At 41.4% G+C, this 14,335-nt stretch overlaps 1 protein-coding gene across 2 annotated transcripts in view; it reads right to left on the bottom strand.

Annotated features, from left to right (window-relative positions):
* ATP6V1A (ATPase H+ transporting V1 subunit A) overlaps positions 1–14,335 on the bottom strand; it is a 29,717-nt gene that overhangs the window by 14,264 nt on the left and 1,118 nt on the right. Inside the window, exons 2-4 of one of the 2 annotated variants that reach the window (XM_066341038.1) lie at positions 6,449–6,581; positions 2,987–3,081; positions 1,216–1,344 (exon numbers count right to left, since the gene is read on the bottom strand). In XM_066341038.1, the coding sequence (XP_066197135.1) occupies positions 1,216–1,344; positions 2,987–3,068 (211 nt within the window). In that variant the 5' untranslated portion in view covers positions 3,069–3,081; positions 6,449–6,581. The remainder of the gene's footprint in view (positions 1–1,215; positions 1,345–2,986; positions 3,082–6,448; positions 6,582–14,335) is intronic. The other variant, XM_066341037.1, reaches the window with a different exon arrangement.

The following is a 14,335-nucleotide window of genomic DNA, read 5'->3' as shown; positions in this document are numbered from 1 at the left end:
TGGAGTGCCAGGCAGTGGGATGACAAAACACTGCACATTTCTTACTTCTTCAAACCTAGAAAACAGATTAGGCTGTTTAAGTCAGATAATGCTATGAAATATGGGATTTTTCACTTCAGAATTTGTTTAGAGAACACAACTGTTTTGATCTTGAACCCTGCACAGCTTTTTTCAACAGCAGCCTAATTTTAAAAGGCGTTTGTCTAAGGCCAGCACTATTGCCCTCCCATCTTGTATCAAATTGTCAGATCTCTGCACTACCTAAGCTCCAAAGATGCACAATGGCCTTTTCTCTGCAAATGGCCAGCACCTTGGCAGAAAGGCCTGCCAGAACACAAAAGAAACCTCCAAAACTTATACAAAACTCAAGAGATTAAATTCAAGTTGACATCAGAGAGGCCTATGACTGAGTTTCTGCTCAACGGGAAATTAAAAGTAAACTATATTCAAACTGGTTCCATGAACTGATGGAAAGCTACTTGACACTGTAACAATGATGCCATCTAAAATTATAAATTATTAGGCAGAGACAGAACCTAGTCAGCAGTTTACCAGAAAGCTCCTCAGAACCAAGGTTTGGGAGCCAGCACAGCCTTTTTCCTAGGCTCTACAGATATACACCGCCCTCTTGGAAGCAGCAAAGAAGCCTGGCTTCAAGTTTTAGGACTTCTTTTCTGACATTCTCTCTTATATATACATATATATGTAACAAAAATATATTTTAAGTTGCCTAGATTTTAGAATAAATGCTGCATCATAGCCAGACCAAGATACTGTAAGCCCACTGCAGAAGAGAAAGCATAATCTATTACGTTTGGCAAAATACTCTGTCCAGAAGAAGGCATTCTGCCCACCTTACATTTCTTATTTAAGCATTATACAAGCACAGTTATCAGAGGCAAAGAAAAAGATGCAACAAATATTGCTTAGTTTTGCCATTTATGATTGACACTTGTCAAGTGCCTTAACAAAGAGGCATTAAAATGCACTTGAATTCTAAGGTACACTTTGATTTCCAGTTAAAAAAAAAATCGCCTCTCTACACAGCCACACAAGGTAAGATTCACCTCAAAACCATCAACATTTACCAAGTGCAGAACAGTTGTCCGGCCAGAGCCCAAAGTATCAAGGGTTCATTTCCATCCTCTTTACCCTAACCACCAGCAGACTGGACCCTGTGGTCTGGCAGCCCAGAGGGAGCAGTGAAAAGGATACATGTTTCTTCATACACCTGCACAGTTGCCAGATCACCTTCCAGGCGGATGATCTCCCCCACCAGCTCACTGTGTCCTACTCGCACCAGCTCGTACATGGCAGCACCTGCCATGTTGCAGGCTGTCACCACTGCAAAAAGACAGGCACACACAGGTGAGTTATTTTTCCTGCAGCTCAGGAAATTGAACCATCACAAGCCAGGAAGGACTGCACAGCATACACCTGGTTTTCACCCATACCAGAAAACACACTCCTGGGATGCCACAACTCCTGGTGTTTCTAGTTTAAAAGGCAAAAGAATAAGTTTCCTACAGTTTTCACTCTGTCCTTTATCCAGAATAAGAGGACACTATGAGAATGTAGTCATTCAAAGGATAATTCAGGCCATAATTTCTCTTATCTTTCTTGACATATTGCAAAACGTTGAGGGTGTGAGATGCTGTGGACTTTGACAAACAAGTTCCGTAGGCACTTCTCCCTTGCAATGACCTGGGTCACATTCTCATCTGACTAAATTAACACACACAAGAAAATGGCAAATAGTTACATTAAGCTGTGGTTGGCAGCCAGCATTTTCAAGTCACTTAAACTTCTGTTTACCTTGGTAGCATCTGGATGCTGACACAAACATTGATGCATCAAGCCAAGGCACCTGCTAAATACCCTTGTGATGCCTAGAAAGCTTTTAAGAAAACACTATTTTTGCTTTATTTTGTAGAAAAGTGAGCTCCATCCTAGGGCATTTAAATTAACTTTCAACAGATGAAGACTGTTGTGCAGCATGTTTTGGGCCTGAAACTTCCTGCTGCTTTGAGTTAAGATTTCAGCAGGTCACATATGGAGTCCTGGCTGCTTTAGAAGAAAATTTATTACATCTTGTATGTTATGATCACAGAAATGCACACAGGATTCACATATTTACACAAAAATACATTTTCCAGTTCTTGGGAAAGAAAGCTGTGTCAGTTGAAAATTGTTTCTAAGAACCACTTCTGCAGTTACAGAATTTGCATTAAAAAACTTTTGCTTGTTTAGGTAGGGATTTTTTTATTCATCAAATACATTGCATTAACAAAAATACTTGCTAATCTGCTGTTCTCACATTCCCATCCTTTCCTTGAGCTCTTGAAGAGAATGCAAGAGGGCACAGAAAAGCCAGTAGAGACTGCATGCATTCAAAAGCTGTTGCTATCAGAGCCTAAACTATTTCAGCTGATAAAGATGAAGGAAGAGTCCTTCTCCCAGCTGCACTACCATCACATTCTATCACCTTCCCTGACTCCTGTGGCTCCTTGCTGAGCTCCCCCAGCCCATGGTGCAGTAAACAGAACAGCCTGACACTGACAGGGACAGAGGATCTCAGAAAGCACAGGGGCAAACTTTCAGCGGGAATGGACTATGTATTTCATAACCTTTTAGAGAAGCTTAGCACACTGGGCCCTGCAGATTTCTAACCAAGGGGCTTTATCTCACACAGAAATCTTACCTCTTGTTATTATTATTGTTGTTTTTATTCAACTGCCTGCTTCTGCTCATCACATTTTTAAAAGAGGTTAATTAATAAAAACATCTTTTTTAATAGTTTATCAGACTATAAGACAGTAATCCTTCTTTGAAGTCCTTCACCCAAAAAAACCCCAACACCCCACAAACCAAAAAAAACCAAAAACCACCACCCAGAGCTCTTTTATACTTCTCTGCTTTCAAGTGAAGATTAACAAGATCCTAGATAAAACAAAATTTATTACTTCCTTTACAAAGTAATACCTACCAGGTCCTGAAACTCCATAAACATAGCCAACAAAAGCCTCTCTGTCCTCATCGCGGATTTTGGGTAGTTTGGAGAAGTCCATTTTGCCTGTTCAACTGAGCAAAAGAAAAAAAATAAGAGTCAGTCCTGAAGAACACACAAATGTAGTAAGTTCCTTCTCTTCCCTCTGCTCTCTTCTTATTTCCAGTTATAAAGAATTCTGAGCTCATAGCCTGAAGCACCTTAACCACGATGATTTTAAAGCTGTAAAAAGTGAAAAATTGATTTAAACAAACGGTCTGAGATTCCTTACTGCAGAAACACTGGGGTAGAACACCACTCCATAATATGCTCCACAGAACGCCACTGAATGAAAAAGACGCAGTGCAACAATGCCCTCACACTGTTTTATTGTTTTAAAGCTTGGTAATAGGACATTTAAACAACAGAAAATCTCTTTTGCATTCCACATCTCGCTACCCTCCTTCAAAACATGGAGTTTTCCATGACTGTGAGTGAGCAAGAGAATGATCTAGGTCTGCTTTACTGCCACCAGTCTCTAAAATGTAATACTACAAATATTAATTGTGCAAATTCAACTTCTGCTATCTTAAGATGCTGAATCACAGTATTTAGAGGAAGAAACACAGATTTTCAGAAGCACCAGCACACAAACACATGAGTCTTTTCTATGTCTCACAGCTACATATTACACAGTCTTTGCTCTCAGTGAAACCCACAGAGCATTACAGAGGAATTGTGCTGAATAATGGCCAAAACCCCCAATTTGCAACAGTTAAACAACAGGCTGTCATCTCTTGCCAGTAACTTTAGCAAATTTAAACAACTGGCACTGGAAAAGCTGTTTTATCACCAGACTTCCTCCATCCATGTTTGTCCTATGGCCTGCCAGTGGGGCTGTCCTGCTTCCAGCGCAGATCAGAGGATTTAATGGTTTTGCTTTGTGAGCCCTTATCGTGCTGTGTGTTACCTTGGAAACTGAGGGGTGTTAGAGAACTGTGAGTCCACACTCTTCCCACTTCTCCTGCACAGACACGCTTAGGACACAGCACTGGGGAAAGGTGCACTATGGCAGCCCCAGCACACAGTGCTCCTGTGCTGATCAACAGCAAGGCCCCTGGTTTGGTGGCATGAACTGGGAGGCATCTGTTGACATGCACACTCAGCCTTTGAGAGGAGCCTAATCTAACCCAGCATCTTCCACAAGGCAGCAAATACAAAGGCATACTCGGGCTTAAAAACCTGCCCCAGGTACAATAAGCAAGACAACTCCATTGCCACCCTTTCCAGCACAATCGAAGGATACATTTTTGCCTATTCTTTGGGAGCAGTAACTGACTTCTGCTGTTCTGGAAATCATACAGCTCTTTTCCAGCTTTTTAATACAACAATACATGTCCTCTGCCCCTCGGCCTCTTTACTCATCTGTAAGTTTTAAATTGGTGGCACTGCTCTGTAAGAAAAAGATCTCCCACGATTCCAAACCCCTGCTCATCCTGAAGGAATAGCTTCTTCCAGGCTCCATGTGTCTGTGGACTGTACTGTCTATCATGGCTGCCACTGATTTATTCCACAGCAGCCACCACAACAGTGCATCATGGCTCAGTCACCACCAGCTTGGAGCAGACTTGCTAATGGGTCTATCTTGCTTGAGCCCAATGGCTAAGCCAGATATCCATTAGATCCCTCTAGCTTCCTCAGCCATAGGTTATCTTTCACACTTCCTGGTGTTTAGACCTAGGAGACAATTTTTATTTCATTGCTTTTTTGTCAAATGTCTCCTCTGACAAATGGCAGAGGGGAGGTCCTCGCAAAGCAATCTGCAGTTCCTGAGCAGCTGGTATGAGCTGGTTTTGATCTGACTAACACAACTATCTCATCTTTTTTGCTTTTGACAACTAAAAACATTGCAAAACTCAGGCAAGCACAATTGTTTTTCACACCAAAAGAAGCAGCTGGTCTTATAAATCCAAATTAAACATTTACTTCAATATACCATACAGAACAATGTCCAGTGTCCAACTACCAACATCTTCTCTAAAAGCACTGTAGAGAATTAAACCACATTCTCATAAGTGAATTAGTAACACACCTTGGCAATTAGATGTCTCTTATGAAAGAGTCAAATTACAAAGGCAAGGAAAAGCAGTAACACTGGGCCAGTTTCAATTCAAATTAACTTTTCTCCATAATCAAAACCTGCTTGAAGAGACTGTTTATCTTTTAGGGAGGCAAGTAAGAACCTCAGAACAGCCATTCTGCACTTAAATGGCAACATCCTGACAGCCAGCACCTGCCTCTCTTGTTCCTGTGGCTGCTCTGCTCCCTCTCTCTTCCTACAGCCACCTTTCCAAATTACTGGCCAAGCCAAGTAAAAGAGCAGGGCATTCCTCCACTAGACCACCCAGCAACACACTAATAAACCCTGCATTTACCATGATCTCTAGCATCTGCACCAAAAGCTTTTAAACACATACCTATAACTATTTCAAGTGTAGAAGGTGTAAATTCTTTCTCACTTTTGTTTCACCTCCACTATACCCCCAAAGTCTACAGTCTACACAAAGCCAAGCTGACCTTTTTTAAGGGGCTACAGTCTCTTAAAACTGAACACAAATAAAGGGGGGGAAAAAAAGCTGTTATTTATCTCTGCATCATTTTCTTGTGCTTCTGTACTAGCACTACAGATTTTCAATTTATATGGAAAAGTCCTCAAGGATCAAAATGCTGCCTTACCTTCCTACCCTGTTTGATGTTTTCATTGCCAATACTCAAAGAAAATGAAATTCCCTAAAGCATGTATGTACCCCAGAAGCCATGGTAGCTGACCATTTCATAAATCTTCAGAGCCCCTGAGGCCTTGGAAAGGCCTCTTGCCAACACAGGATATTAGGCACTATATGCAATTCCCTCCTACAAAACTCCACTAGCACACCTACATAGGATATTAGCTTAATTTTAATTCCCTTATGAGTAAAATGCATCTTGTATCCCTTACAATTTATATCTTCCTTGTCTAAAACCGTTCACCAACTGATTTCAAACGTGCTCTTAAGCTCTAGCAGTCATATTCTAATAGTGCCAGAAATCAGAGTATTACTAGCAGCAGAACCTTCTCTGACTAAAAGGTGATTTATTACACTGTTTTTAAAGTCCTAATTAAACGACAAAGAGCCTATAACCTCAGCTTTCTATCTTGGTTTCTCCCCAGCACAGTAAGCTGGTTACACAGTAGCCCCAAAAATGTAACTGCCCTGCTCTCAATGTTGGAGAAACCCATTTTCCTTCACTGCTCCTGGGTTTTGCATCTAACATTTGATCAGACACAGAATTTACATGATGAACTGCCTTAACACAAAGATCTTTTAGAAATACAGACTCTGGTGAGATTTTTAGAAGGAGCCTTCTTGCAGCAAGGAAGAAAATCCACAACAATTTTGTCACATAAACACAGCTCCTTACCTTATTTTGCAGAAGCAGGGAGCACTAAAAACCCACAGGCCAAATTCCAAAGCTAGGATTCAGCAGTGAAGCATCACTGCTCGCGAAATAATCGTCCTTCCAGTGCCCCTCCACAGAGGGATGAGAAAGGCTGCTGCAGAGGGGAAAGAGATTTCTGACACACAGCAGAGGCACAACCACCTGACTTGATGAGTCATCAGTCTCTCCCTCTCTCTCCCACCAGCGCCGAGGAATGCCGCAATAGCAATTCCAGCCACCTCGAGCCCAGCTGAACTCCCATCTGTGCCCTCCCTACTGCACAGCACCGAGCAGAAGAAATCCATTTGGCCTTAAGGGCCTCCTACAAAGCCAGGAATTCCAGTGTCCCGAGTGGTGCATACAACTACTGGAAAATCCCTGAAAGAGGTGCTTGTTTTCTGCTGGAATCCGTTCACCTGTCAGCCCCTCGGTGTAACACAGCCATGTCAGTGTGTGCTGTGCTCTGGAAGAGCTTAACAGAACGACTGTTTAACAACAGACTGCACAGGGAGGCGCTGAACGCACTGCAATACTAATTGCTTGAGCATGTTGAACAATATTGATTGCCTCCAGGAGTCTTGTGGGGCTTCCCTATGCTCAGAAGCCCTTCCCCTGGCCGGCAGAAGCACCAAGGCCATTGCGAGACATCCAGCATCTCAGCAAAGCAGAGCTGTGTCACCCTGAGTGACAGCCGCTGGAATCTGTTGTCTGAGAATGACAGGAACTGCCCTGTATGCTGACCAGATCACAGCAGTTGTGCGAACCCTCCCTAAAAACCTGCATGAAGCTGAAGAGTTCCCTGCAGTCTTCACAACTTCTCAAGTCCATCTTCTTGGACTTGTTCAAGTTCTACGATTACCAACACTTCAGATGTTGTATCAGTAATTTGGAAGCAGCAACATTACATCAGTAAGTCACCAGCGCTAAGATTCATTCTGCTGGAATAACTTTGAACTTGAAGGTCATAGATTTTAGTATATCTGAAACAGACTAATGTCTTTTGATTTCCAAGGGTAAAAAAATGGAGTCAGAATATAAGCCCTTACATATGATATCCAGGAAAGCTTAATAGGCATGAACAGTGAAGTGTAGCCAAAGGAAATAACCTTCCTCTCCTCAGTAAAAACCTGGACATTGCCGGATAGTAAAGATCACCACCCACACCGGACAATCAGCTTAGTGTCACACTGGAGTGATGCTTCAGATTCAAGACTGCCAACATTTACTGTGTTCACCTGAGCAGACTCTGGCACAGTGCATAAATCCCAGTGTCCAGCTGCCTGAATATCTGTTGCAAGGGCCTCATAAACAACAGGATAATCACTGCCACAGATTTCCTGTAACAAGGACAGTTTATACTTCCCCTTCTAACAGATGATATCTTTAAGAGGAAGTATCAAAAAAAAAAAAATACAGTGCCTGAATTACTAGACAAATGCAGAAGTTTGGCGGCATTTTCATATCTAGAATTTGGGATATTGTCCCACAAATAACAACACACCCAGAACTCTACCACAGGTCACTGAGAAAGGAAGCCAAATAGTATTCTCAGGAACCTCACTCCTTCCTACTCTGCAGTTACAATTTTACTGTAACACAGCAGGGAAAATTACTCCAAGTTTCTCAGTCACTAAACAATGAATTGCTGAGGTTGGGAGGCATCTTTGGCAATTATTCCAACACTCTGTTCCACACCAGCTGATGTAGGCTGCTCAGGGCCACAGCCAGATGCATTTTGATTACCTCCAAGGATGAAGACACCACAACTCTCTGGGCAACCTGTTCCAGTGTTCAGACACCCTTGCAGTAAGAAATGTTTTCTTATGTTTAAAGGGAATTCCCTGTATTTCAGTTTGTCCCCATTGTGTCATGTTACTTCAGCAGGTACCATAAGAAGAGTCTGGCTCCATCCTCTTTGCTCCCCCAATCAGGTGTTTATATACTTTACAATAAGGTTCTCAGAGCCTTCTCTTCCTGAGACTACATAATCCCAGCTCTCCCATCTGCTTTTCCTACCTCCAAACGCTTAGTCTTTGTGGCCCTTTTCTGGATGCACACCATTAAGCCACATCTTTCTTCCACCAGAGAACCCAAACCAGACACAGCACTAGAGATGTGGTTTCCTTTAAGTTTAACCAAGGTGAAAAAACACCTCTCTGAACCTGTTGGTGGGATTCCTCCAAACACAACCCAGGATGGTGCTGGCTGCCTTTGCCACAAGGGCACACTGCCAGCTGACATTCAGCTTGGGGACCCCCAGTTCTTCTCAGCACTCACTCAGTCCTCAGCTGCAGCAGGGTATGTGGTTATTGCACCTCAGGCGCAGGACTGGGCATTTCCCTCTGTCGAACTTCATGGGATTCCTGTCTGCCAATTTTTCCAGTCTGTCCAAGTCCCTCTGCATGGCAGCACAGCCCTCTGCTATATCCCACACCTTCCAACTGTGTCATCTGCACTCTAATGAAACCAGGCAGGGTCACATCCTGTGCTCAACACAACCATGTGACTCATGACACAGACATTGTGAAGCGAACAGCACCAACCTTCCTGCTGTAAGCTCTGAGCTAGAAAGATTTCTTCTCAACTCAACAATATGGACATTTTTCCATTTAGTTATTCACACAATTTCGGTTGTCACAGGGCACTTTGAGGCCACCTCTGCTCTAGATAAATCCAGAACCTGCTTAAGTGATGATCAGCTACATACTGTGGACCCATCTGCAACCCTACAAGACCATTTATCTTTCACATAACTTCTTCCTTGGGTTCCTGTAAGCCCCTTTCTCTCACATGAAGCTTGCTTTGCTTAGCACATGTACATGTAAATCCATGTGTATTCAAGGACAGAGACGGAAAGGGAATTATGCTGCCACTGTCATTGCAGCATAAAGGCTACAAAGTGAGACCACACAACACTGAATTCTTTAAGTCCACCACAAGTTCCTACTGTCCTCTTCCTAAAAACACATGGGGACTTAACTGTGGGCATGCCAATACAAGTCTAATACTTCAAACAAACATCATGCCTTGCATCCAAGCTAAAGGCATAACAAAACATTTATATTTGATACATCTATACAAAAAATACATATTCCTAAAGCAAGGGGTGTGAAGCCTCTTCCTCAAAGATGTACCACCATCACAAGTTGTTACTCAAGCACCCAAGCTTTTATTCAGCAGCTTGGCAAATTCCTTCAGTTAGCCCAGAACAATACTAGAACAAAGCTGTTTGAACATGACCAAGAAGTCAGCAGCAAAAATAAAACTAGGTAGAAAGGCTGGCAAGGTGTTCACTGCATAACTGCTTTGACCCACTGAAGATACGATCGGCTCAGCAGATAAGCGGCCTTCAAACATCAAACACAGCTATTATGCTATATCTAGAGTTGAGAAAGATCCTACCTAAATCCATTAAAATACTCCTGTTACTAGAGAAAACCACATTGTCCATGTGAAACATTGTTCATCAACAGACTCATATGCTAGTTTTCCATAATAGGGTTTCCTATACCAATTCTTTCCTCTCAGCTGAGGCTTCTCCAGAGGAGGAAATTGATGAGCCTCTCCTTAGTTCTTACTTGCTACACTGCTTCACAATTTTATTACTGTGAAAAATCTGACATGCCTTTCAGCCTGCTACACATTCTGCCCTTTTTTTGGCTTGACAGACTTTCACACAAAAGAAAGATCTAATGCAACTGAAATCCAAACCATAATACAGAACACTAATACAAAATTCATTTCTATGTTTTACAGTGACCTTCTTTTCTTATCCTGATCCTGTCATCTAGCTGCGAGGGCTGAAAAGTACTGCAGCCATCTGCTCAGTGCAATGCTCAGTCCTTTCCTCTAGATGAACAGTTTTCATTAACCTCACTAACATTACTGCCAGACTAAAACCCATCCTAGCTTTTATTAAGTAAAAGTCACTCCATTATCAGGTGTATTTGGCACTGTTACTTGAAATACTTTTTGTTGCTCTAACCTTTAAGATGACAAACATTAAAATGAAATGAATAAACAGCTGTAAGCCACTATACTAGCAAACTTTACTGCAGTTTAGTGAAGTCACTTCAGAAGAGTTGACGATCTTACCTCAACAGACAAAAGGTGTGCAATTTTACAAAGCAACTGTTGCTAGATTTTTAAGTCAGGCTCAGTTTTACATGCTGAATCACAGGAGTTGTTTGGGCTCATTAGAACGCATGTCTCCTCTAACTCTCCCCACGTGTAATGGCTAAAATACTGAGCATGAGTTTGGAATAAGCATTTCATCACTACACTTAACTTTCAGATCAACTTTAAAGTTAGGATATTACGCAATCTTCAGTTTATTATGCAAAGTATTCGACAGCTAGTTTGAAGAGCTGAACCAGGAGTGAGTCTGCATGAAAGTCTTGCATGAGAAAGACCCAACATCCCTAGCAGATAGAAGTACTCTTTTACAGCACCTTTGGTATAATCAAACACATGGTTGGAACCACAGCACACCTACTGGCACTGGATTCCAGTAAAAGAAAATTAAGTTGAGGTTAACTTTCCCTGTAATGGAAAATTGCACCTTTATGTTTTAAAGCAAGCTGAGCTACATTTGGAAATTTTATGTTCAATTACCTGAAGTATTTACAAGCTTCTTTAGAACAGCCAGAGGCTTTCCAACATATTAAATTTTAACATCGTTTGAACGACATATTGTGGTGGTTGTCTGAAAATCTACCAGCTCATGCAAACTTATCTCATGATAACAAAACCCTCAAAATGTCAAGGATCTATAGGCAATTCACATAATAGAATTGCCTATTTAGACATCTTTATCAATATAGTCTGCAGTTAGTCTGAAATACTCTCGCAGGGTTCTCTCTGAAGAGCTGCTTTTCAAGGTCTTACTTTCAGAGTGGAAATAAAGTAATGATACAGTGTAACAAGAAGAAGGACCAAATGTTTGTCGCCCTAACTGAAGCTCCTGAAAGACCCAATTTCTTTGCTGGGATATTAAAAAACTGTCAAGTCATTCTTCAGGCTATTACACAAAAAAGGCACATAAAAGCTCTCTCTCTCTCTATGAAGTCCATGGCTTTTCCCATTTCCTTTCTACACTTCCTCACATCCAACCATCCCAACCACAACAGGACTGCTCCTCTTGCTTAGGGCACAGAACACAGACCAGGATCACAGACATCCAAACCACCTCTCTTACATGAGCCACCACAAACCACTTCAGTAGGCAAGCATAGCTTACAGCAGCCTTAAGATGGGACACAGCATCTTCAGAGCACACATTCTGGCATTTTTCAGGGGATGCTGTCTGGTAGAAACACAGCTGGGCAGACTGGTCATCTGAAACTCACCAGAGCACCAACATCTCAACTTGGCTACAAGAATGCTTACAATGCGAGCACTTTTCAGTTGATTAGGAAGGACAAACATAAGGCTTTTATATTACAGAGACCCTCTAGAACACCACTTTTCTCAAGCATTTGTATCCTCAACAAGTCTATTTTCAGCAGGCTTTTTAGTTCATTTACCTGTTCAGCACAATGAGTCTCAATTACCTGGGGCAGCTTTCCATACTAGTTTTGGTCCTTGCTGATTACTTTTGATTTGAACATAACAGACTCCCCAAAATGTTGTCAACTATGACAAAATTAAGAGGGGCTGCTGTCAGACAAATTATTTCTGAACAGAGTGAGCAGCAAAATTGAATTTTACCATTACACAAGCTCAGAGGAGTAGCCAAGCTGATGAAGCAAGCAAATAAATTCAGCAGCTAAAACTGGTCTTTATCTGCCATTTGGTTAAGAGGTAATAACAAGATTTGTTAGACTTTTAGGATCTATCTGTATACATCTTACTGGTTTTCAAGGTGTATGATTTCAGTAAAGCCAGGGCTTGGAAGACAAAGTCTGTTAGAACTGCCATATAATATATCTATATGGCCACCTAAAAAGATGGCACCAAACGGTCGGTGTTTCTGAGATACGAGGGTGTTGAACTTGAGAGCTTGACAAACATAGAAATAAATGCTTGAATGAAATAAAGCAAAACCAAAGAATATTTATGAGAGTGCAGAACTCAACACCTTGAGAGAGGGCCAAATCCAAGAACTTGGTAAAAGCTTAGCTGTCCACTCCCAAAGGGAGGAATGGAGTGAGCACATCAAAGACAAGCAAAAAGCTTTTTATATCATAAAAGAAGATACAGCAGTGACAAACAGAAGATCCAGTCAAAACTGGTTTTGCATGTTGGATATTTAAGTCATTATTGGCTTATCCTGTGCAGGAAAAAAAAAGGCTGAAAAGTTTAAATTAATTCTGCTTCTTCTGCTGGAGTAGGACTCTGTTTCTCTCTGCTCAGCTGGAAGGACAAAGAAGACACGTGATTTAAAATATCAAGTAAGAATGAATGAGCATGATATTCCAGTTGACTACATGGTCTGTTTTCCTTGTTAAAATTCCAGCCTAAAAAAAAATAAATCATGTGGATACAATTGTTCAACAATGCCTCAATATTTCCAAGTCTGAAATCCCCCACTTTTTAACCAATGAAACAAGCATGGAGAAAATAATATACTTCAGGCAATGTAGCACTGGGTTGATGCATGATTTGTGTTTGTAGAGTTTTCTTAAGAAAACAGAGGGAAAAAAAAAAAAAAAAAAGAGGGATTACTACTTGGTTATCAGTGGCTTTCAACATTTTATGGTCAACATCAAAGTAACCAAAGACTCCAGCTAGGTTATCCTGCAATCCTTTTACTCTGTCTAGAGGAGTAATTAGGAGCACAACCATAGCTCACAAACATGCAATTTAAAAGCATGATGGGAAACCCATCAGTAGAAACTTTCAGAGCTTGAGAACCCAAAGACAAACCATTATGGCATGGAAACACAAGAAAGAATGCACAGTGCCTCTAAAAGGATCTTCAGGGGAATCATCTGGTAACCTGCTGGTCTCTAGCAGCTTTGGATGACAATGTGTAACACCAGCATCCATGCAAGTCTGGAAGATAAACGCATGAAGTCATACTGGGTGAAACATTTAGGCAACAAGGTCACTTCATGCCCACAGACTTTGTAAATCAGGGTCAGTGAGGAATAAAATGGTCAATATATACTCAGACCAAAATAAAAGCTGAATTCAAGCTAATGTTCTATTAAAATGAAGCAACAGTAATCAGTCGATAGAAGCTCAACCTCTAGTAGCACTACCTGCAGAAAATAATTCTTGATTTGGAAAATGACAAGGCAGCATTTACAGGAAACAGAGATCTTGTGTTACTATTGCAACACAAGACTACAACCCCCCCTTTGAACAGTCAGCTGATGCCAGCAACCATTTTCCAGTTGCCTTCATTTCTCCTTCCCTGTTCTCTCAAGCTGATGTCCATGGTGATTTAGTATTTCTGAATGTCAGACTTTGCCACCTGATCACAAAATTAAGACTAATTTTTTCCCCACATAAAAGCATAAAGCTTTCCCAGAGGCCTTTGCATTACAGACTGACAGGCACAGCAAAAATAATCTGCAGTACTTCTGGTAGTTCAGAGACCTGTAGATTCTGGTCTCACTTCACATATTCTTACATAGAAAATGATAAAACGTAGGTATTATTAAATGTTTATATTTGCTGGTCATTGAAAAGGCCTTTGAAAGTACCACACAGAGAAGGCAAACATTCAGCTGCTGCAGATCTGCACAGTGCAGAAGTCAGCAAAATACAGCACAACTTACAACATACTGAAGATCTTCCTCAGTTACTCAAACTTACACTTGCAAATGCCAGTTTGTATCTGGCATGTTCTTGCTAATAAATCACTTCTAGCAGTCTATCAGCAGGTTTTCCTATTTTTCCACCCCCTCTCCACTTCACCAA

This window comes from Sylvia atricapilla, chromosome 2 (assembly GCF_009819655.1).
Source record: "Sylvia atricapilla isolate bSylAtr1 chromosome 2, bSylAtr1.pri, whole genome shotgun sequence".
Taxonomy (NCBI): domain Eukaryota; kingdom Metazoa; phylum Chordata; class Aves; order Passeriformes; family Sylviidae; genus Sylvia; species Sylvia atricapilla.
The sequence above is the reverse complement of the archived record's forward strand: the minus strand, read 5'-3'. Positions and strand labels throughout refer to the sequence as shown.